Here is a 24,266-nt window from a genome sequence, read left to right as displayed (position 1 = left end):
GAGTTTATCCTCCACTACATCCCTGCCTGTATCCCCAACCCTGGCCTTGAACTTCAGGAAGAAGAACACTTTATGTTGAGGAACTATATTGTTGATGTCGTTTCTTGAGCTGTTGCTACTAATTTTGTTCCCACCAAATCCAAAGGATTTTCGATAAATGTATTTTTACGTGTGAATTAGCTTTCAGAGCCTATTTTGGTGGGGATCTTCTCTGGTGCTCCGATTGTAGTGTCAATACTGTTGCTTAAAGACAACGAGGTTAAAGCTTATTTTTGAAACATGAGATCTAACTTTTGTGGTGGGCATTTGAGTAGAAGACGTACGTCCAAAATGTAGCACTGGTGTATTATAGTAATATTATAATACTATAATAATACATATTCAGGTGGCCACTTAGCTAGTGATTCTGTGTGATTAGATAAGGAATTTGTATTTGACTCAAGATTCTCTCTCTGTTTAGTTTGTGAGCTTGTAAGAGGGGGGAAGTATGGGAAATGTATGTCAATTGTGTGAAATAATGCACATTTAAATGTGCTGTTTCGTGCACTCTCCTAACTGCTACATTGTTTTTCTGGTTTACCTCCAGGTTAGAAGAGAAACAAAAGAACAATCCCTGAAGAACACAACTACAACAGTAATGCCATCCAACAAGTATTCTTCAGCCATCATGGTGGAGAGTGACAAGATGACGGCAACAGTAAGTAGGGGGGGGCTTAGGTCTTCTGATGGTGCTATTGCCAACAAAGTCACCAAATATCCACGGTTCACATCGTTTTCCACTGGTTTTTGCTCCAAAATGCACACCACCATTCTGAGCACTGTTATACTATACTATATATTGTCCCCAAATGTTTATTGAAAACATAAATGCACAATAAGCATTTGTGGTCTCTCAAATACATCATTACAGTTGTTGGTTAGCTAGCTAGCGAATTTGAGCCATATTAGCATAGACCTGACAAATAAGTCAAAAGACCTCAAAACAAGAAGGTGGTATCAAGAACAAGATGAAAACTAGCTGAAGGGAGCCATCTACAGTTTACCACGTGGCAGCTTCGAGATGCGAACACATTGTCATGATGTTGTCAACCCACCCTTCATGTCATGGTAACTCATCTGCCTGGCTTTAGTGTCTGCCCCTCCTCCTCCTCTTCCTCCTGTGTTTGCCAGAAGCCTCAGGCCTCTGCTCCCTCCCCCAGTCAACTGGCCTGCCTCTGTGTCTCCCAGCCTCCCAGGCTGAATGTGCATAATCATTTGGCCTCAGAGAGCAAACTGGCAACTTCTCACAGTACATCTGGCCTGGATGTGTCATAGCCTTTCATGGAGCAGCCAGGGCAGCTGCCTCTTTAGAGAGAGAGAGAGAGAGAGAGGGAAAGAGGAAATGGAAGAGGAGGAGTGTGTGTGTGTGGTGAGATCCATCATCACAGTGGGCTCTTTATGTTCCGAATTAACACTCGCTCTAGTGTGGACTTCAGGTGGCTGTTGTTTCCACCCATTGCTATTTCTTGGTATTGCAGTATTACTAATGTGTTGTTACCTGTCTTCACACCCCTCTCCTGTATTGGGGAACTGCAGTGCTTGGTACTTCACAGCAAATTACCGCCGTGTTTTCACCCTACAAAGCCCCCCCCCCCCCCCCCTGCAATTCCATCAACAGGTGGTTTTTCACATCATATCAGATGAGATATGCCCCCCGGCTCCAAGAGTTGAGAATCTCATAGTTTCTCGCTGCTCGGATAACACTCCTTCTGGTTCCACCACTAACGCTCTCGCACAGAACTGGATCATGATACATTGGGACAGTTGTGATAGTTTCGGTTGTATTGGTTTTGCCCTCAAATCCCTCTTTTTCCGTTCAGCAGGACAATCTATCTGCCCAGTTAATTAGAGTTGGAAGAATGTTGACTTCCAGGCAGCCCCAATAGCATTCTCTGCCTGTTAGGTTTTGGGTTTCATTTCTGGATTATACCGTTAGTTACTTTTAGTCGCTGGACGAGTCAAATGGTTATGTAGTTATACAGTTACTTGAGTTTGTGTCGAAGACTCAGCCGGTCAAATGGGACAACCCCGGCTATGGTGAAAAATGTTGTTATGGGCGAATGTCTCGATCAATCGGCATATCGTAATACACGTCGCAAGTTCTCTTCTGTGGTGTCCGACCGTGTTAGAGCAGGGTGGGAGTGTGGCGTCGGGCTTGTGTCTGCTGCCCGTAAGCTGGAGTGTGATCGCTCTTCAGGGCATCAAGGAACAGCTCGATGGAGAGAGAGACCTGTTTCAAACCAGAAGGACCTGCTCTTTATTTTCTCTCTCTCTCTCGCTCTCGGGTTTCTACATGCTTTTCCAATGGGGAGTTTCCATGGTTTCTAGATCGGCCTTGCAGTCTGGTCCTCAGCTGTATGAATCTGTGATCTCAGAGCGTTTGTTCTATGGAAAGCAGTTAAAACACAGACATGTTGTCTTAAGCGTTGTGTCTGTTGACCAACTTCTCCGTTTATGGCTTCTGTCATGTTCTTATCTTGGTGCCTTTGTGCCGAGCAGGCGGAGCGAGTCTAGACTGTGAGAATGAGATTAACGGACGTCGGCTAAGCACCTTGACATGGCAAGCCAGTGACTTGTATTGTAAATGTGTTCGAAAGGTGTGTGTGCTTGTAATGCAATGCTGTATGTGTGTGTGTGCGTGTAATACTGTAGGTTCGGGTGTGGGTACATTGAAAGGGCCAATCTCTCTCTCCGACTCTGCATAGTCTTTCCTAACATCTCCTTCCCCTCTGCCCCCCCCCCCAGGCAGATCAACCAAAGGTGTTGCTCCGCAATCTGTCAACACACTTTGAATGAACCCATACATGCTTTGTCTTATGTCAGGCACCGATATGTTTCCTAAGTTGCCTGCGCTCTCCTAGACAGATGTGTGGAGGAGGGGTGCAGACAGGGGGGTGGGGTAGCAGACGGAGCGTTAACACACGCAGAGGGGTGTCCTGGTTTGGGACAAGGCGACTCTCTCAGGACTAATCTCACTAATGAGAGAAACTCTGGCACTGACCCCCCCCGGCCTGGATGTGTCACTCTCTATCTCTCTCGCTCTCTCTCTCTCTTGTCTGTCTTTCTCACTCTTGTCTGTCTCTCTTTGTGTTCTCTCTTTCTACCTCTGCCCCCTGTATGACTTAATAATGGCTGTATCCGGGGTGAGTTGAGTTCATTGGGACCTATGGCTGTACTGTACTGTGCCTTACTATATTATACTGTGCTGCGCTGCCTGCGTGTGAGGCCCAGGTTGGCTTTGGTGAAACGCAATTTGGGCTGACACACTGTTGCATGTGCGTCAGAATGAGTCTCACAGCCTGAGGGCTCTCTTTTCTCCTCCATTAAGTTTGTGAGGAGCGGAGATAGAGAGGGGGAGGGAGAGAGAGAGAGAGAGAGAGAGAGAGAGAGGGAGGGAGAGAGAGAGAGCGGGAGAGGGAAGGAGAGAGAGAAGAAGAGGGAGAGAGAGAGAGAGAGAGAGAGAGAAGGACACAAGGGCACAGCAGCCAGAGAGAGAAACTGCTTGGTAGTGCTGGTTTTCCAGAATGAGAGAGAACACACTGTGTGGCATGTAGGCCGCTATAAAATCTATTGAATTTTTTTTGCCTGATTCCGTTTAGTCTTTCCCCAAAATCCGTTTTTTTTTCTTCAGGTTTTTGTTCTCAAAAGTCACACAGAAAAACAACTCAATTGAATGTTCTAAGTCCACAACAAATCACCAGTGTTTCTGTAGTGTACACCAGTGTTTCTGTAGTGTACACCAGTGTTTCTGTAGTGTACACCAGTGTTTCTGTAGTGTACACCAGTGTTTCTGTAGTGTACACCAGTGTTTCTGAAGTGTACACCAGTGTTTTCTGTAGTGTACACCAGTGTTTCTGAAGTGTACACCAGTGTTTTCTGTAGTGTACACCAGTGTTTCTGTAGTGTACACCAGTGTTTCTGTAGTGTACACCAGTGTTTCTGTAGTGTACACCAGTGTTTCTGTAGTGTACACCAGTGTTTCTGAAGTGTACACCAGTGTTTCTGTAGTGTACACCAGTGTTTCTGTAGTGTACACCAGTGTTTTCTGTAATGTACACCAGTGTTTCTGTAGTGTACACCAGTGATTCTGAAGTGTACACCAGTGTTTCTGAAGTGTACACCAGTGTTTCTGTAGTGTACACCAGTGTTTCTGTAGTGTACACCAGTGTTTCTGAAGTGTACACCAGTGTTTTCTGAAGTGTACACCAGTGTTTCTGTAGTGTACACCAGTGATTCTGTAGTGTACACCAGTGTTTCTGTAGTGTACACCAGTGTTTCTGTAGTGTACACCAGTGTTTCTGTAGTGTACACCAGTGTTTCTGTAGTGTACACCAGTGTTTCTGAAGTGTACACCAGTGTTTTCTGTAGTGTACACCAGTGTTTCTGTAGTGTACACCAGTGTTTCTGAAGTGTACACCAGTGTTTTCTGTAGTGTACACCAGTGTTTCTGTAGTGTACACCAGTGTTTTCTGTAGTGTACACCAGTGTTTCTGTAATGTACACCAGTGTTTCTGTAGTGTACACCAGTGTTTCTGTAGTGTACACCAGTGTTTCTGTAGTGTACACCAGTGTTTCTGAAGTGTACACCAGTGTTTTCTGTAGTGTACACCAGTGTTTCTGTAGTGTACACCAGTGTTTTCTGTAGTGTACACCAGTGATTCTGTAGCGCTCATGTGATTGCAGAGTTTGCAAAACAAATGGCTACTGGATTCAATGCAAAATGGTGATCATTAGCATTACCACGAACAGCTACTCAAAGTTTAGACTAAACATAGGCGCACCACACGACACACACAGACAGGGCTCTTCCTGTGCCGTTTCACAAAGTCGCAGGACAATAGAAATCACTGATGCATTTTGTTCATGTCGTATGATTAACTTGGGCAAATTAATGAATGTTCGATTAGATGAGATGTTTTTATTTAGTCACATGCACAGGTGTAGTTGCAGTGTACAGTGACATTCCTAAGCGCCGAGCTCCCAACAGTGCAGGAGTGAATGAAACTATGAAATAAAAAATGTAGAATATATACATGTTTACAACCGTGACAGTGATGAATGTCCATTGGTGTGTGGGCAGGGTAATTGTCTGTTGGGAGGGGGTAGGTAACTGACTAGTGATGGCTATTCAGCAGCCTGATGGTCTGGGGGTAGAAGCTATTGGCCAGTCTGTTCGTTTTACCCATGACTGCACGCGTCTGAGTGATGGAAGTGGGGAGAACAGGCCATGGCTCAGGTGGCTGAGGTCCTTGATGATTTTCTTGGCCTTCCTGCGACACCTGGTGTTGTAGGTGTCCTGGATGGCAGGCAGTGTGCACCCAATTGATTAAGTTCAATACATTTAGTTGATTTCCTACTAAAGTTTTTATTTTATTTTAATATTATTATTATTTTTTATGTCTGGATTCCGTGATTCCATGCACGTTTTCCGCAACACAGATTTTATAGGGCCCTAGGTATGGTATTGAACTGTACTCAGCTCTGCTGTACTGCTGTGCTATTGTGCTGTGTGCTAGCCTGGTCTAGGTTGGGTTGTGTCTTGGCCTGTGTCTGCTGGCTGGCTGCGTTAGCTTTGGCAAGTGACAGTGCCACCGGAGGACAGCTGTGGTGGGAAGTGTACCGTGTCTCAGTCTGGCATTCCAGAGGAAGATTCCTGATAAACCACAGCTGCCGGCATTGTTCCAAGGCCAAGGGCTTACGCTCCCTCAGGAGGAAGCCTGACTTTGGTGAACTCTCTCTTACCCCTCTTACCCCCTCCCTCCCTCCTCTCTCACCCTCCTTCCTTCCTTCCTCCTCTCTCACCCTCCCTCCCTCCTCTCTCACCCTCCTACCTCCCTCCTCTCTCACCCTCCTTTCTCACCCTCCTCCCATCCCAGCCCCGCGTTCCCTGTCATTGCAACAGAGGTGTGACAATCTAAAGATGTCAGATAGATGCTTTCACTCTTCTCAGTCCATTCTATAATCTCTGTATCTACAGTCACGTCCATAATTATTGGCACCCTTAATAAAGATGAGCGAAAGAGACTGTATGAAATAAATAATACCAATTTTGAGCTACACTATATAGTGTGGACACCCCTTCAAATTAGTGGATTCAACTATTTCAGCTACGCTCATTGCTGGCAGGTGTATAAGATTGAGTACACAGCCATGCAATCTCCATAGAGAAACATTGGCAGTAGAATGGCCTTACTGAAGAGCTCATTGACTTTCAACGTGGCACCGTCATAGGATGCCACCGTTCCAACAAGTCAGTTTTCTGCCAAATTTCTGCCCTGCTAGAGCTGCCCCGGTCAACTGCAAGTGTTGTTATTGTGAAGTGGAAACATCTAAGAGCAAAAATGGCTCATCCGCGAAGTGGTAGGCCACACAAGACCAGAAAATGGTAGCACCTAGTGCTGAAGCCCGTAGCGCATAAAAAAAATCATCTGTCCTCGTTTGCAACACTCACTACCCAGTTCCAAACTGCTTCTGGAAGCAGCATCAGCACAATAACTGTTTGTCGGGAGCTTCATGGAATGGGTTTCCATGGCCGAGCAGCCGCACACAAGCTTAAGTTCACTATGCGCAAAGCCAAACGTCGGCTGAAGTGGTGTAACGCTCGCCATTTTTGGACTCTGGAGCAGTGGAAACTCGTTCTCTGGGGTGTGGAATCACGCTTCACCATCTGGCAATCCGACAGATGAGTCTGGGTTTGGAGGATGGCAGGAAAATGCTACCTGTCCCAATGCATAGTGCCAACTGTAAAGTTTGGTGGAGGAGGAATAGTGGTCTGGGGCTGTTTTTCATGGTTCGGGGCTAGGCCCCTTAACGTTACAGCATACAATGACATTCTAGACGATTCTGTGATTCCAACTTTGTGACAACAGTTTGGGGAAGGCCCTTTCCTGTTTCAGCATGACAATGCCCCCCCGTGCACAAAGCGAGATCCATACAGAAATAGTTTGTCGGGATCGGTGTGGAAGAACTTGACTGGCCTGCACAGAGCCCTGACTTCAACCACGTCGAACACCTTTGGAATGAATTGGAATGCCGACTGCGAGCCAGGCCTAATCGCCCAACATCAGTGCCCGACCTCACTAATGCTCTTGTGGCTGAATTGAATGAAGTAACACTAACACAGTTTTGCTTGTGCCTGTCGTTTTACCCGTAAGCATTACGTCCGCGGAAATGTTTGTAATGACCTGTCAAACACACCCCGTTATTAATGGCAGAAATGTGCTCAATGGAATACATTGTCTTTCCGTCTATAGGAACGCTAAAGCTTTGTCTGGGATTGAATGCAACGTCTCGACACATACATCACCAAATAGAGAAGAAAGATAACTTTATTTTGATGGGTGTACTTTAAAAAAAAAGTTTAACAAAATAATAATTTAGTGCAGATGAAATGTTTTCAAATGATATGTGCTGAAATGAAAGCAACTTCCTAACATGTGCCCTTGGACTACAGTGATATTATGTCTGATCTCGCAAACAATGTAAAGTATGTTTAGATAGGTGTTATCTAGAGACAGGCGTGTTGATTTTTAATCTGAGCGTATCCTGCTATTGAATTATGCAAAAGACCTTAACAACAACAATAGTTAATGAGGCAGTCTAGACAGCACAAGTGAGTGCAAGTAGGGTAGACAGAGCAGGTGAGTGCAGGTAGGGTAGACAGAGCAGGTGCGTAGACAGAGCAGGTGAGTGCAAGTAGGGTAGACAGAGCAGGTGAGTGCAGGTAGGGTAGACAGAGCAGGTGAGTAGACAGAGCAGGTGAGTGCAGGTAGGGTAGACAGAGCAGGTGAGTACAGGTAGGGTAGACAGAGCAGGTGAGTGCAGGTAGGGTAGACAGAGCAAGTGTTTGGTGGTTTCAGCCCTGTCCCACCCCTTTATGTTAATTTAGTCATATATGCAATATGCCCAATGTATTTATGCAAATTAGGCACATATCATTTTCTTTATTTTAACACACCATAATAAAACAATACCTGATACAATATGAACATTTATATATGAATTCATTCTAAAATAAAATAAAAAGGCCATGTTTGACAATAAATTGAATACCTTCCCACCAAAATCCCTCATTATTTGTCCATGCCAGTAAAATGTTTTATGTGCTACAATTCAGTCAATATCTGATGGATTATAAAAATGCTAAAAGTTTGGAGTTTCTTCATCCATTGTCCAACTGTTGTATTTATTAGAATTGTAAAAAAAATTATTATAAAAAACGATGACCGTTGCGTCTGTTTTCCATAGTGTTGTTGAGTGCTGTGTGTTGATAGATCCTCTCCTGTCGTCCCCAGGCTGAGGTGAATGGGGACATGCCTGCAGCCGACGACAGTGGCATGGAGATGACAAATGAGAACAGCCCGCTGACCCTGGCCGAACCTCACTCCCCGTTCAGCCCCAAGCAGAATGGAGATGCTGCCTCACCTGCAGGTCCGGAACACACACACACACACACACACACACACACACACACACACACACTGGACATTCTCGGAAAGCTTTCACCCCTCTCAGTTGACTTCAGGCCTTTGATCTCGTTATCACATCACACCTTCTGACCGCGTTGAGTTACATCATTCTCTCACCTCTCAACCCTCACCCTTCTCACACAATCTCTGAAACCTGTGCTTGTATAAAGGGGTCAGCATGCTTCAGTTCGAGTGTGCTGGCATACTCCCTGGAAAGACCTTCGCTTGAAAAACAAGAAAAAGCACCAATCGTACTGTTTGTCCATTTTGAGACGCCGTAACCAATATACACTTCCTCAAAATAGTCAAAATTAATCTAAGATAACTCAAGAAATCTGTCATTAATTTTTCAGTTTTTGCCGAAGAGATCTTATTTACATCTAACTAAGTCGTTTGGTGTCTGAAAATGGGTGGTCTCTCATTGAATGACAAAGACTTTATTGAAGAATCCCCACTGTTGACCAAACACAGTTGAAGGGGCGTAGACTTCGGCTCCGAACTTCGTCTTGCCTCCAGAAAGAATGCTGTGTGTCCGAACAGCCGAAAAAAACTCACCGAAGTCCAAACCGGGAAAAAAACATGACAAAATGTCAGTGTAATTTTGGGACGGCAGGTAGCCTAGTGGTTAGAGCGTTGGGCCAGTAACTGAAAGGTTGCTGCATCGAATCCCCGAGCTGACAAGGTAAGTAATATTTAGTTCTGCTCCTGAACAAGGCATTGTTCCTAGGCCGTCATTGTAAATAAGAATTTGCTCTTAACTGACTTGCCTAGTTAACTATTTTTTAAAATGTTTTATAATTATAATATATGAACAAATTATACTGAGTTGTTTTGACTGGGAAGCAGGCGGATGGCTTAAGTCACCATCTTTACCTTGTATCCCATGTCTCTCTCTCACTTTCTCACCTCCCCTCTCTCTCCCTCTTGTCCCCCCTCTCTCTCCCTCTTGCCCTCCCCACCCCTCTCTCTCCCTCTTGCCCTCTCCCTCTTGCCCCCCCTCTCTCCCTCTTGCCCCCCTCTCTCCCTCTTGCCCCCCCTCTCTCTCTCTCTTGCCCTCTCCCTCTTGCCCCCCCTCTCTCTCCCTCTTTCCCCCCCCGCCCCTCTCTCCAGACTCAGATGTGAATCAGTTGTCTGGCAGCAGAAAGAGAACTAGGAAGAGGTCCTCAGAGGAGGAGTGCAGCTGGGACTCTACCTACAGTGAGGTGAGTTTCACACACACTACACACACACACACACACACACACACACACTCTGAGGGTGTCTCAGGGGGAGTTGGGATATGAAAAAAACACATTTTCATTATACACCTCATACTCGTACAGGTTACCCACTTGTGCATGGACAAATATCTTCTTTCCCCCCCCATTTTTAAAAATGTATTTCAATGTTATGAATATCGCTAGCAGCAACAGAATTAACCAATTATTATTTATTTCTCACCTCCTGATATTGAGCAAATTACACTCATTGGAGCCATTTACACTCACTTGCGTATCTGACAAAGGCTCTGAAAAAGCACCTGGGAATAGGCTGCGTCGAGCCGCTGGCTGCTGGTTTAGCTTTCTAGACCAGCTGCTCGTAGGGAAAATGCTCTGAGCCCATTACTGTTCTAGCTAAGAGGCTATGTTAAAGTTTATACTTACTCTTCCAATTGTAATGTGAGGAGTTCAAAATAATGACAAACTATCTACCAAATCTATTTTTTTTTATTTTTTTAAATGTGAATTACTTATCCTTGCATTCACCTGATAAGACAAGACTTGTGATTATTATAATTATTTTTTGTCTGGGAGGGGGACTCTGGTCAAGAAAAGGTTGAAGACCCCTGCCTGATATAGATATATGCGCACGCACACACACACACACACACACACACACACACACACACACACACACACACACACACACACACACTGCTCCAGCTTTCTCCCCCAGTCACTGTCATACCTGTGACCCGTAAACCAAAATAACTGTCTGTCTGTCTGGCAGACAGCAGGACTAACTGGTTCTAACTGTTAGGGTCACTGCTGGTATCAACTCAGCTTTGATATAACCACACATCTCTCATCAACCGAAACCTGAACGTTGATGATGATCATCTCATAGCCAGACAGCCTCTTCTCACACTCCTCCTGCACCCTGGAACCAAGACAAGCACGGCTGGTAATGCTGAAACCTGAGCTGTGTACAGTTGGTGGAAACGTTTTGAAACGGCGAGGCGATACTTGAAATTGCCCAATGAGAACACAGATTGTTGTGTTTTTTTAAACACTTGCCCTATTAAACACGACTCTGACGCTGTGTTTGCCTGGATCTTGTTCCCCTTGGTACCTATTGGTTGAGTGAAAGGGTTGTGTTGTGTCTTTTCTACAGCAGAAGGCCAAGGTGGCAGGGGTGGGGGCCTCGGAGTCGGGCTCGGGCCTGAGACAGAGACCTTCTCCCAGGACCATCTTCCAGGCCGGTCTGCTGGCCCCTCACAACAAACCGCGCAGCCGCGAGCAGAGAGGAGGAGGATGCCAGAGCAGGCTGGAGCACCACAGCAGCTCTCTGGTGAGACTAGACTGAATGTGCAACAACGTAATGAACAGACACGATAACTCCCAGGGCATATCCTATCCAGTCTGTCAAAATATTCAGCTCTGATCTTTTGTATTACAGTTCATTATTTACAATCATCTTTTTAACCCCCTAATAAATGTTTTACTTTGTTCCAACAGTACCTGAGACATTATTTTTTGACATTAAAAGAAGACATTGTGTCAATCGCATTAGCGATGACATGACTAGGTAGTCATGCTTTTGGCAGTCTCTCTGACTCTTGGCCTCAAAAGGCAATACATGTTTCTCTCTGCGTCTTCTCTCAGTTCTCTGAGACATGACAAGTCAGCACCTGTAGAAACACACCATCCAACATGACTTGTCACTCTCAACCAGTCAAACAGACACACACACCCACACACACAGGAGATATGAGTGGGTAGGTAGAGCTAAACCAAACCAAATCGTTGGAGACATAACACCGTAAGTGCTGCCTTTGTTTGAAAGGCTGTGGTGATTATTTCTCTCTCACCCACTTTTTCCTCAGTGTTTATTTTCTGAAGCCTCTTCTTTGCAGCGGGAGCCAGTTAAAACATGATTGTCCGCAGTCCGCCACGTGATGAGATTCCAGAAGTGCTTACTTAAGTCCTCGCCGTCTCCGCTTCGTGACGGCGTTGACAACGTTTGGCGCCTCTCTGGGATCTCTTTCTTTCCCTCTCTTTCGCTCTCTCTCTCTCTCTCTCCCTCTTGCGCTCTCCTTCTCCCTTTCACTCTCTTTACGTTCTCGCTCTCCCTCGCTCTCTGTCTCGCTGTCTCTTTCTCTCTCTCATACCCTCTCCGTCTGTCCCTCTGTCACAGTACCTGCATGAAGAGTTGCTTTGGTTCGGTTACCACTGAGAATCTTAATTGAATCGGAAAGAGAAAAGAACACTTGAGCAGGTTTCAAGGTGTTGGTCTGAATTAGCTGTGTAGGTGTGGGAGTCCATTTGAGTCAAGAGGTCTAAAACACACACGGATGGCGCTGAGAAATAGGGTTGGGTAGAGCAGAGAACATCAGGACCAACTTAAACCACAAAAAACACATACAAGTTCAACAGTTACTTGGTAACATTGTGTACTTTACACTGTAGTTAGACAGGTTGTAATGACCAATGCAATACAATACACCCCAACTAACGTTTTATGCATTGTGCCTGCCTTTCCCCCTCCCTATCTCCCTCCCTACCCCTTTCTCTCGCTCCACAGAGCCTGGCCTGCGGTGTTGGCCCCGGGCCCCTGGTGTCCGTGGTCCCTGAGGGCCCCTCCCTGGAGCTCCTGGAGCAGGACTCTAAGGACTCGGCCCAGAGCACCTCCACCTCCTCCACCTCCCTGATCTCCCATGCCACAGAGATTGCCTGCCAGCCGGAGTACAAGGTAACTGAACGGGGATCGAGGAGAGGATAAGAGGGAGAAGGGGAGAGCGGGGGAGGGGGGTGAGAGAAGGGAGAAATGGAAGAAAAGTGAATATAGGGCCAATAGAAGAGGGACTGAAGGTGAAACAGAAAGAAAGGGGAGGAGATCAAAGAGGTCTCTCATCCCGTCTTCTGCTTGTCCACCTGCAGAGAGAGTGTGTGCGTGGAGCATGGCTACCTGTGTGTGTTTGTACATCTCTGCACCCTTTGATGCCGGCAACCTCACAGGTCTACACAGCTGTGTGGCGTGTGGTTAGTCGGTGGCACATGAAGTGAATGAAGTGTAACATTCTCATGGTAAGACTTGAGTCTTTGTAATGTGTGGTTGGAGACCAACCCGTATCCGCAGTCCCCTAGCAGCGGTATATCCATTATGATTATGTGCACCTGGCAGTGTATCTATGCACTGACATGTCCCATGGAAGCTAAGACCTCCCCCGTCTCAAACTCCAAATCCAGGTCTCACACGCACACCCCGTTTTACCCCTCTAAACCCCCCCCCCCCCCCCCCCCCCTCTCTTCCCCTCGCAGGACAACAAGGGTTTTGGTATTGGGGAGCTAGTGTGGGGGAAGATTAAGGGGTTCTCCTGGTGGCCAGGCATCGTGGTCACCTGGCGCGCTACGGGCAAACGACAGGCCACGCATGGCATGAGGTGGCTGCAGTGGTTCGGCGACGGCAAGTTCTCTGAGGTGAGCATTGAGGACGTGGGTTCCACAACCCTCCGTCATTGTTTTGGGCGAGCGAAACATTTTGGGTGTTATCCTAAGTCTGTCATAAAGTCTGCTGTATTATCAGGGCCAGCATGCACAAAAGCCATGTTTATACCTGGTGCTAACATGTGTCCTTGTCCTGATCTTGTCCACATTCTGATTGTGCCCACATTTTTAGACTGGTGTAGATGATTAAAAGATGCATTCCCTGTGGAGATAGTTAGGCACAAATTGTATCTGGATATCAATCAAGTGTAAACAGATCTAGATGGTGAAACTATTTAAATCATAATTTTACCGGCTTCTAAAATCATTGACAGGTAGCACCATTGCCTTCATAATTATCTTAAAATAAATCAATATTATCTATATGCCAAAAAATTGCATACAGGGAGGGACTAGGAAATCTGCAGTCACAGTGGCTGGATAAGATAGACATTTTAATACCATGTGTAGATGCGACACATCTTGATCAGATAGTGATTGAATCATCTTGATCAGATTGTGATTGAATCATCTTGATCAGATTGTGATTGAATCATCTTGATCAGATTCTGATTGAATCATCTTGATCAGATTGTGATTGAATCATCTTGATCAGATTGTGATTGAATCATCTTGATCAGATTGTGATTGAATCATCTTGATCAGATTCTGATTGAATCATCTTGATCAGATTGTGATTGAATCATCTTGATCAGATTGTGATTGAATCATCTTGATCAGAACATAAAACCCACATACACTATATATACAAAAGTATGTGGACACCCCTTCAAGTTAGTGGATTTGGCTATTTCAGCCACACCCGTTGCTGACAGGTGAGTAAAATTGAGCACACAGCAATGCAATCTCCATAGACAAACCTTGGCAGTAGAATGGCCTGTACTGAACTGCTGTACTGCTAGAGCTTCCCCGGTCAACTGTAAGTGCTGTGAAGTGGAAACATCTATGAGCAGCCGCAAAGTGATCGGCCACACAAGCTCACAGAACGGGACCGCCGAGTGCTGAAACGAGTAGCGTGTAAAAATCGTCTGTCACTCACTACCAAGTTCCAAACTACCTCTTGAAGCATCGTCAGCACAATAACTGTTTGTTGGGAGCTTCATGAAATGGGTTTCCATGGCTGAGCAGCCGCACACAAGCCTAAGATCACTATGCACAATGCGAAGCAGTATAAAGCTCGCTACCATTGGACTCTGGAGCAGTGGAAACACGTTCTCTGGAATGATGAATTATGCATCACCATCTGGCAGTCCGACAGACGAATCTGGGTTTGGCGGAAGCCAGGAGTACCCTACTTGCTCGAATACATAATGCAAACTGTAAAGTTTGGTGGAGGAATAATGGCATGGGCTGTTTTTCATGGTTCAGGCTAGGCCCCTTAGTAGCAGTGAAGAGAGATCTTAACGCTACAGCATACATTCTAGACGATTCTGTGCTTCCAACTTTGTGACAACAGTTTGGGGAAAGCCCTTTCCTGTTTCAGCATGACAATTTAAAAATAGTTTTTTTTTTACCTTTATTTAACTAGGCAAGTCCGTTAAGAACAAATTCTTATTTTCAATGACGGCCTAGGAACGGTGGGTTAACTGCCTGTTCAGGGGCAGAACGACAGATTTGTACCTTGTCAGCTCGGGGACCTTCCGGTTACTAGTCCAACACTCTAACCACTAGGCTACCCTACCTCCCTTTGTGCACAATGCCCCCGTGCACAAAGTGAGGTTCATACAGAAATGGTTTGTCGATATTAGTGTGGAAGAACTTGACTGGCCTGCACAGAACCCTGACCTCAACCCCATTGAACACCTTTTGGATGAATTGGAACGCCGACTGTGAACCAGGCCTAATCGCCCAACCTCACTAATGCTCTTGTGGCTGAATGGTAGCAAGTCCCTGCAGCAATGTTCCAACATCTAGTGGAAAGCCTTCACAGAAGAGTGGTGACTATTATTGCAGCAAAGGGGGGAACAACTTCATATTAATGCCCATGATTTTGGAATGAGATGTTCGATGAGCAGGTGTCCACATACTTTTGGTCATGTCGTGTGGTGTAAACTAGGCTCATGCGACAGAGTAGGATTGCTGATCGAGAATCCGTTTTAGATCATAATGAATAACATTATAGGGACAGGGCACCTGGTCCTAGATAAGACGCTTGGGGCCTTTCCTGCAGACTTCTCAGTATTTGGTATTCAGACTTGAGGGGGCACAAACTACAAACTATGTGACTATGTGAGGATGGCCCCACCCCCCAGCTCGTAAGTTGTAGAATCTTTCAAACACTGAAACAGCTTTTTCCTGCTGTCTAGAGCTACAATCATTATGCTTCATTCTATGACAAAAATATTTTTCTGCATATCTAATCATACCTCTTGAGCTGTCTGTATCCACCTGACTGGTGTTTTTTTTGTTGTGTTGGAACTAAATATGCTTCTTTGCATCTCTTCTAAAATCTGTGTAGAAGATGGAAAGGAATGTGAGTCTTATTCATTAGTTATTTCTTGCTTTTCTAAAGTCTACCAGCCTTACCAGCAGGCATGCCAGCTAAGATAGTTAGACAAGCTAGCTACTCTAACTTGATTGACAGCGTTTTATATATCCCTGTTAGTGAGCATTTATTCTTTGCCAAGATAATTCATCCACCTGACAGGTGTGGCATATCAAAAAGCTGATTAAACAGCATGATTATTACACAGGTGCACCTTGTGCTGGGGACAATTAAAGGCCACTTTAAAATGTGCAGTTTTGTAGCACAACACAATGCCACAAAAGCGTGCAATTGGCATGCTGACTGGAGGAATGTCCACCAGAGCTTTTGCCAGAGAATTGAATGTTCATTTCTCTACCATAAGCTGCCTCCAACGTAATTTTAGAGAATTTGGCAGTATGTCCAACCGACCTCACAACTGTTTACAAAGGAAGCAAATGAAGGTAAACGAAACAATGTAATTAAATGATAATGTAGGCTATACCAACTGAAGGGAACTAATAGTAAATTGGCAGTTGAATACCTGTGGTTATTATTCCTGCTGACAGTCGATACTGATAGTGGCTAATATTTAACATGATAGAAATCGGAAGCAGAGAAAGTCGGAGTAGCCTATAATTAAGACATTAGAGAGTGCCCATCCCTGCAAGTTAAAAGGCTGTACAAATTAAATGATGCATAATGGCACCAGCATTTCATAAACTTTACTTTGGGAAAGTTGATATGTTGATATGCTTCAGTTAGCTGCCATATCACTAGTTTCACATTTTTTCTCCAGCCATCATAAGGTAAAATAGATCTAAAACCACCAGTCATTTATATTTACAATTCCCTTATCATTTACCTAGTTATTATCACGAGCTCTTATCGAGTTGTAAATGACAGTGCGTGGAGAATGGTGTAGATGTTTTTCTCCCCCACTTGGAACCGGTTGGATCGCTAGACCTTATTTACGGTTTCCTCGCGAGAAAAAAGCAGTGGAATTATTAGGGAATTAAGTCAAGGTCAGAATAGGGAGTCTGCGTAGACAACACCTCCACCACACCTTCCTTTATTCCATCTACATCCCAAATGAATAGCGAGTGAATAGCATGCCGTTCTCATGCTGATGTTATAAGGGTCAGAATATGCATAGAGAGAAAAAAGGGAATTCCACTCCACGGTTAACTTGTGTCGGAATTCCCCCCCCCTATGTGAATGCAGACCTTGTTTTACAGTAAAGCAATGAATGAGCGTTTAACCCTCCATATCTCCACTCATCATCCTTCCTCCAGGTGTCTGCTGACAAGCTGGACTCCATCACTGCTTTCCCCAAGTTCTTCAACCAGGCCTCCTACACCAAGCTGACATCCTACCGCAGGGCCATCTTCCAGGCGCTGGAGGTAAGGAAGGGGGGGGGGGAGAAGAATGTGACAGAGTGAGAAAGGCTATATGTGTGTGGTTTAACGCTCACCTGCCTAGTGCCTACCTTCATGTCAGGTGTGTGTGTGTGTGTGTGTGTGTGTGTGTGTGTGTGTGTGTGTGTGTGTGTGTGTGTGTGTGTGTGTGTGTGTGTGTGTGCTTGTGTGGGTGTGTGACAGCTGCACAATAAAGTCAATACGGGGCCTTGCTTTCCCTGCAGTTCCTTTATCAGTCTCTCAATACGAGGAGCTGTTAATAATTTTCGAAGACAGACAGACAGATAAGCAACATGATGTTAAGTAAGCAACATGATGTTGAAAATCAATCTAAAATACATATTTTCCAGGCTTTGAAGTTAGCTTAAATTTAGGTTCTGAATGAAAGGTGAACATTCTTATTTTCTGGATGTTGAAATAAGGATAATTTTCAGTTCTGAATGAAAGTTGAAAATACATAATTGGTAGACCAATATATCATTTATAGACCAAGAATCTATGTCCGTGGACGTTGACATTAAGGCCAGACCATACCAGATCTAAACCAGACATAACCATCTATGTTTGGTTCTGCCCCTGAATGAGGCAGTTAATCCACTGTTCCTAGGCTGTCATTGTAAATAAGAATTTGTTCTTAACTGACTTGCCTGGTTAAATAAAAAATGAGTTATCCTGAGCCTATTTGCAATGTGTTTACACAGCGAGAAATGCAGAAATATAAGGAAACATACTTGAAACCACTGATCATGACAATTTAGCCCACGGGATGAAACTCCTGGACAGCAGTTGTGAGTAGCCTGATTGTCTATTTTACCTGTCCTATGTTTAGGACATGTTGTTTGTTAACATCTCAGCGCAATTTTTATCGGATCGCCCGGCATTTAGGTTAGGCTATTCGATCGGAGAAACATGATGTTTCCGTCTCTTTGCGTTGTCTTTCATTTTATCTCCAGCCTGTAGGCTACAGAAAAGGCCACATAGCCTACTCTGTCTACCATATGCTATATCTGATACATGATTTACGTTGGATCGTTTTTGGGACGGAACGTCGGTGGAGCGCTGCAGAGATGAGTCCCTCCAACAGCACCCTGGACAAGCACGCTGGGAATGGACAAGATAAATATTTTGCTTCCTTGCCTTTGACAAAGTGGGCACTGTTTATCCCAAGGCGGCGTCAGCCCTCACCTAAAAAGCCCATATGCCACTGAGAGAAATTGTCATAGTTTTTTAGAAGAATTATGTGAGGTTTTATGTGTTGTTGAAGGTGCTTCTTGGCCAGTTTAGCTCCGAAAATGCCGTGCTCCGAAAATGCTGCCTAATCCTGCCTAATGAGCGGGCCGACCCTACTTGTTCTCGACTCCTTGTCATGTTCTTTTGTGTGTCTGTTTGACTCTTTTCTCTGGTTAATGATGATCTGTCCGCCTTTGTGAGATAGAGCGAGAAAGAGGAAGACCTGTGTGTCTAGTGAGATGTTGGTCTGTCTGTGTCCCTGTCTGTCTGAGGCACAAGCCCCTTCTTGTAGTAGCCTAGTTCAGTCTGTTGTCTCTGTCTACCAGGTCTGTTTGGTCTCTCTCGTGTGCTTGACTGTCTGTATAGAGTACCTGCCTGTTTGATCGCCTGTTTGTTTAGCAAGGCTGACAATCATCTCTTCTCAGCTCCATTCTTCTCTCTGGTCCTCTCACTTTCTGTCTCCCTAACATCTCTTATTATCTTCCCCCTAACCTCCTCCCTCTCCTTCTACCTCCCTTCCCTCTCTCCTTGTCCCCCCCCCCCGCCTCCCTTTCCCCCTCCCTCTCTCAGATGGCAAGTCTGCGTGCTGAGAAGACGTTCCCTCAGTGTGAATCAGAGGGGCCAGAAGACCAAGTCAAGCCCATGCTGGACTGGGCCATCGGGGGCTTCCTGCCTAAGGGCCAAGAAGGCCTCAAACCCACAGACAACCCTGGTGAGACTCACCATCCAAAGCCAATATAAGGTCTAAATGTCATGGCTGGGGTTTTCTCCTGCCTCCTCCTGTCCTGTCTTGTCTAATGTGGGCACGTTAAAGGGATAGTTAACTTTTTAGAATTGTTTTGTTGTTGAAACTTCTCAAATGCGAATGATCCCTTGAAGCAATATTTTAGTTTTCACATCATACAGTAATTGTGAATGTGCCTAGGAAGTACCTATGTAGTCCAATAGTTATAGCACCCAACTTAAAGGTGCAATATGCAGAAATTTTGCCGCCATTTTGTTGCCAAAATTCTAATAGTTCAGGTGCTTTCAGTTTATTGTACCGTCTAAACCGCTGTGAAATATATTTTCAATAACCAAAAATATAATATTTTCAGCTTTTTAAAGCTGGTGTACAAAATTGAAAAATAAAAGATGCAAAAACAACATTTATGAACGGGAAGCATAGAAATAGCACATATATAACAGATCTACTGCTTCTTGAGAGTGACAGATCCATAACTCATATTTCTATGTGAATTTGGTCGGGTCGCCCCAAAACGTTACATATTGTGGCTTTAAACGATAGCCCCAGGTAGGGCTGAGACAATAGTTGCTGACGTATTTTAGAGTTCCACCATTACTTTCTCTTCGATCAGTATGACACGTTTTTAATTAAATACTTTTAAGACTGACGTAATTTATTCCTGTCTCTACATGGCATCCTAATCTGCCTCTCCTATCTCTGTCACATGATCGGTTAACCGGTTAACTGTATGTTGGCACGTTGGTATTTCATTAGAGAGGAGAGGGGTGGTTATAGCCTAGGTACCAGTTCCTTTAGCTAATCCATTTCCTGTGCTCCGGTTTCCACTAGTTCCCACAGCCACAAAGTCAAAATGGCCTAGATCGTAAAAATGTATGAAACGGTTAGGGTTAGGCATAAGGTTAGCAGTGGGGCTAAGGTTAGGGTCAGGTTTAGGTTTAAAACAGTGGAGGCTGCTTGAGGGGAGGACAGTTCATAATAATGGCTGGAACGGACCAAATGGAATGGCATCAAATACATGGATACCATGTGTATTTTCTATCATTCCACTGATTCCGCTCCAGCCATTACCACTAGCCCGATCTCCCCAATTAAGGTGCCACCAACCTCCTGTGGTTTAAAATCAGATTGTAACAAGAGAAGTGTTAGAAATAGATGGGGTTTTATGACTTTGTGGCTGTGGTAGCTAGTGATGATCAAAGTTGCTAGCTCACATCGAAATTCTCAAACTAAATACATACTGCAATTCCAACCACACAATGTCATCTTAGTTTTGATTTCAAACCTAAAAATACCACAACTTGCCTAGGTAACAGCTAAATGTTTGTTTTAGACTTTGTTCTAAATTCTAATTCTATTTCCGAAGCTCCGCATGCGGGATAATATTCATGTTATTTCCAACAACCAATGAGCAACTCCACCGTAGATACAGCGCATATTGAGCGTTGAGATTGCCAAAAGGCCCGTCTCTTTTGCAATGACAAGGAGTGGAATGTTAGCAGAGAAGGCTGGTACTCACACTAGGGTGGTTAAGGGTTGTCTTCTGTTTAATATGTTTTATTATGTCATCCACCATACTCCGGAGGTAAGGGTTCAATAGGTTTGTCGGGTCTAGTGGGCCAATATTACTTGTCCAATAATACACAGTAATATCAACTGGTATACAGTAATATTACATATATTTGTCAAGTATTTTAGGTACCGTATACTTTCTTCTACATGCTTTGACGGTTGTGTGTGTGTGTGTGTGTGTGTGTGTGTGTGTGTGTGTGTGTGTGTGTGTGTGTGTGTGTGTGTGTGTTTGTCCTCTCCAGATAGCAGCACGTTGAACCACCAGGTTTTGGACGTCAGTCTGCCAGAGTATTTCCCGACAGCCAAGAGGCCCCGCGTCAGCCTGTGTAAGGCCAAAAGCGGCCCAGAGGAGGTCTACAGTCGAGGTCAGAGGTCAACCAAATGGGTCAACCCGGGGTTATCAGGGTTGTATTTATTAAGGCTCCAAACGGAAGAAAACAGAAACGGGGAGGGGACTACTTGGATTTGTTCTATAAGAAACACTAATTTCCCATTTCCGTTGCAACATTTAACATTTTATGCCCTAATGAATACGATCTTGGAGTCGTCTGTGATTTATTGCTATGGCATGTTATTATTCATGTGACTCAAGACCTGTCTTTAATTGTTGACCTGCATGTGTCTCTCTCTCCTCTCTGCCCTTCAGAACAAATGGTGCATGAAGTTTTGAAGAATAACAGAAGTATAGAAGGTACGTTCTCCTTTTAGTTTCAGATATTTCTTTCTAGTTGACATACAAGGGTCTTCAGATATTGTAGAAAGTATTCATACCCCTTGACTTATTCCACATTTTGTTGTGTTACGGCCTGAATTCAAAAGGAATTAAATTGTTATTTTCTTCCTCACCCACCCATTCCTTCTTTTCACTCTGTCAATTAGGTTAGTGTTGTGGAGTAACTACAATGTTGTTGATCCATCCTTAGTTTTTTCCTTATAACAGCCATTAAACTCTGTAACTATTTTAAAATCACCTTTGACCTCATGGTGAAATCCTTAAGAAGGACACCTCTATCTTTGTGGTGACTGCGTGTATTGATACACCATCCAAAGTGGAATTGATGACTTCACCCTGCTCAAAGGGATATTCAATGTCTGCTTTTTATTTGTACCTGTCTACCAATAGGAGCCCTTCTTTACGAGGCATTGGAAAACCTCCCTGGTCTTTGTGGTTGAATCTGTGTTTTAAATTCACTGCTCCACTGAGGGACCTTACAGATATTTGTATGTGTGGGGTAGAGTTGAGATAATCACGTTGAACACTTTTATTGCACACAGAGTGAGTACATACAATTCATGAAGCACATTTTTACTCCTGAACTTTTTTAGGCTTGCATAACAAAGGGGTTGAATATTTATTGACTCAAGACATTTCAGCTTTTCATTTTGTATTCCTTTTTATTTTATTTATTTATTTTTTACACTTTGACCTTATGGGATATTGTGGGTAGGCCAGTGACTAAAAAACACCTCAACCCGTTTGAAATTCAGGCTGTAACACAACAAAATGTGGAAAAGGGCAAGGGGTTTGAATACTTTCTGAAGACACCGTAGGCGTTGAACATGAGCTGCGAAAAGTGTTTTTGTCGAAAGTCTCCGTCTAGCTCATATTTGTTTCGTGCAGACTTTTGCCTCTCTTGCGGGAAGACAAGAGTGGCAACCTTCCACCCACTTTTTGAAGGAGGCCTTTGCCAAGCATGCAAGGTTAGTGCACTTCTCTAATGCCCTCTCATTCAGAAATGACACGCGGACAAGAAATACACCTGTATTACATTTGCACGGTCATCACTGTCATCACTGTCATCAGTCTCACACAGCCATCTTTACCAACCGCCACTGAGTCTCGATCCCATTGAAAGAGTCAGGACACCCTGAGGTGAATGACACCTACCTACCTGAACGTATAATCCAATCCTGAATCCCTGCGCTGGGGGTGATAGTGTTTATTCGTGTGTTTGTGCGGCTCTCTGGAGGAAGACTTTCCACAGAAGTCATCTAGAGCTATTTTGTCAATAGAACCACTGTGTTCAGAACTTAAGAGTGAGACATGCCTAGGCCTGCCTCTCTTGTGTGAGGGACTAGAAGCATCGATACCAGGCCTGGCTGACTGCTTCTATTGACATTACCTCCAGTCCAATAGATCATTACCACAGGTGTGACTGTTCACTACATGATCATATTACGTCATCTCATCCAGACCTGGGTTCAATTACTATTCGGAGTCTTCCAAATACTTTTAGCGTTTGCTTTAGCTTGTATGGAGTGCCAGAGGGTTTGTGGCGTTGAGGCTATTCTATTTGCTCCAGGAAAGCTCAAAGCTCATCATTGTTGAACCCAGGTCTAATCACACCAACTTATTGGGTTTCTGAAGCAATGGCCTTTATCCAGACTTATCGAGGTCTCAGGAAGTTCTTATAGAAACTATTGGCTGAAGCATTCTCTTTATTATTAGCAGCTTTGTTGTTATGGGCTCGGTTCCATCATAGTTCAAATAGCTTTGTTAAGTGCAATGGGTGCATGGTGAGTGACTGGTACAATTGCAGTGATGTTGATGTCAGTTTACAGCTTTGTCAATGTGTCCCAGAGCGGTGCCTTTGTGTCTGTGGACTTTGGTCTCTGTGTTTAAAATACACAGATGTTAATATTTCCCTTCCCAGGAACTGAGGCCTAGACCGAACCATGAAAAACAGACAACAGACCCAGACCATTAGTCCTTCTCCACCAAACTTTACAGTTGGCACTATGCATTCGGGCAGGTAGTGTTCTCCTGGCAACTGCCAAACCCATATTTGTCCGTCAGGACTGCCAGATGGTGAAGCGTCACTCCAGAGAACGTGTTTCTAATGGCCGCGACGCTTGGCATTGCGCATGGTGATCTTAGGCTTGTGTGCGGTGCGGCTGCTTGACCAGTTGTTGTGCTGACGTTGCTTCCAGAGGCAGTTTGGGAACTCGGTAGTGAGGACAGATGATTTTTACGTGCTACGAGCTTCAGCACTCTGCGGTCCCATTCTGTGAGCTTGTGTGGCCTACCACTTCGCGGCTGAGCCGTTGTTGTTTCTAGATGTTTCCATTTCACAATAACAGCACTACAGTTGACCGGGGCAGCTCTAGCAGGGCAGAAATTTGACAAACTGACTTGTTGGAAAGGTGCATCCTATGACGGTGTCACGTTGAAAGTCACTGAGCTCTTCAGTAAGGCCATTCTACTGCCAGTGTTTGTCAATGGAGATTGCATGGCGGTGTGCTCGATTTTATACATCTGTCAACAACGGGTGTGACTGAAATAGTCAAATCCACTCATTTGAAGGGGTGTCCAGATACTTTTGTGTATATTGTGGATCTTTGTATTCGCATTCTTGTTTGATTTCCTGCCTCACCATACGTGCTCGAACTGGTTAAAGATCCTGGTGTCAAGAAATGTGGTATTTTGTTGTTGTTCTGTAAGTGAACACTGGTATCTAGATATTGTTGTTAATGACTGTTGTTGCGTGCGTGTGGTAGGACGTGTATCTGGAGATATCCTACATGTATGATGACGACGGCTACCAATCCTACTGCACGGTGTGCTGCGGGGGCCGCGAGGTGCTACTGTGTGGGAACGCCAACTGCTGCAGGTTTGGACTCAAC

At 44.7% G+C, this 24,266-nt stretch overlaps 1 protein-coding gene across 4 annotated transcripts in view; it reads left to right on the top strand.

Annotated features, from left to right (window-relative positions):
• LOC110532104 (DNA (cytosine-5)-methyltransferase 3B) overlaps positions 1-24,266 on the top strand; it is a 64,918-nt gene that overhangs the window by 18,624 nt on the left and 22,028 nt on the right. For all 4 annotated transcript variants that reach the window (XM_090184329.1, XM_090184328.1, XM_090184326.1 and 1 more), the window contains exons 2-13: positions 587-697; positions 8,334-8,469; positions 9,618-9,709; positions 10,881-11,057; positions 12,291-12,458; positions 13,028-13,186; positions 16,973-17,080; positions 18,896-19,037; positions 20,885-21,007; positions 21,289-21,333; positions 22,264-22,343; positions 24,141-24,253. In XM_090184329.1, the coding sequence (XP_090040455.1) occupies positions 638-697; positions 8,334-8,469; positions 9,618-9,709; positions 10,881-11,057; positions 12,291-12,458; positions 13,028-13,186; positions 16,973-17,080; positions 18,896-19,037; positions 20,885-21,007; positions 21,289-21,333; positions 22,264-22,343; positions 24,141-24,253 (1,403 nt within the window). In that variant the 5' untranslated portion in view covers positions 587-637. The remainder of the gene's footprint in view (positions 1-586; positions 698-8,333; positions 8,470-9,617; positions 9,710-10,880; positions 11,058-12,290; positions 12,459-13,027; positions 13,187-16,972; positions 17,081-18,895; positions 19,038-20,884; positions 21,008-21,288; positions 21,334-22,263; positions 22,344-24,140; positions 24,254-24,266) is intronic.

This window comes from Oncorhynchus mykiss, chromosome 9 (assembly GCF_057628025.1).
Source record: "Oncorhynchus mykiss isolate SJ-2025 chromosome 9, ASM5762802v1, whole genome shotgun sequence".
In the NCBI taxonomy this organism is placed as follows: domain Eukaryota; kingdom Metazoa; phylum Chordata; class Actinopteri; order Salmoniformes; family Salmonidae; genus Oncorhynchus; species Oncorhynchus mykiss.
This window is presented reverse-complemented; position numbering and strand designations above follow the sequence as displayed.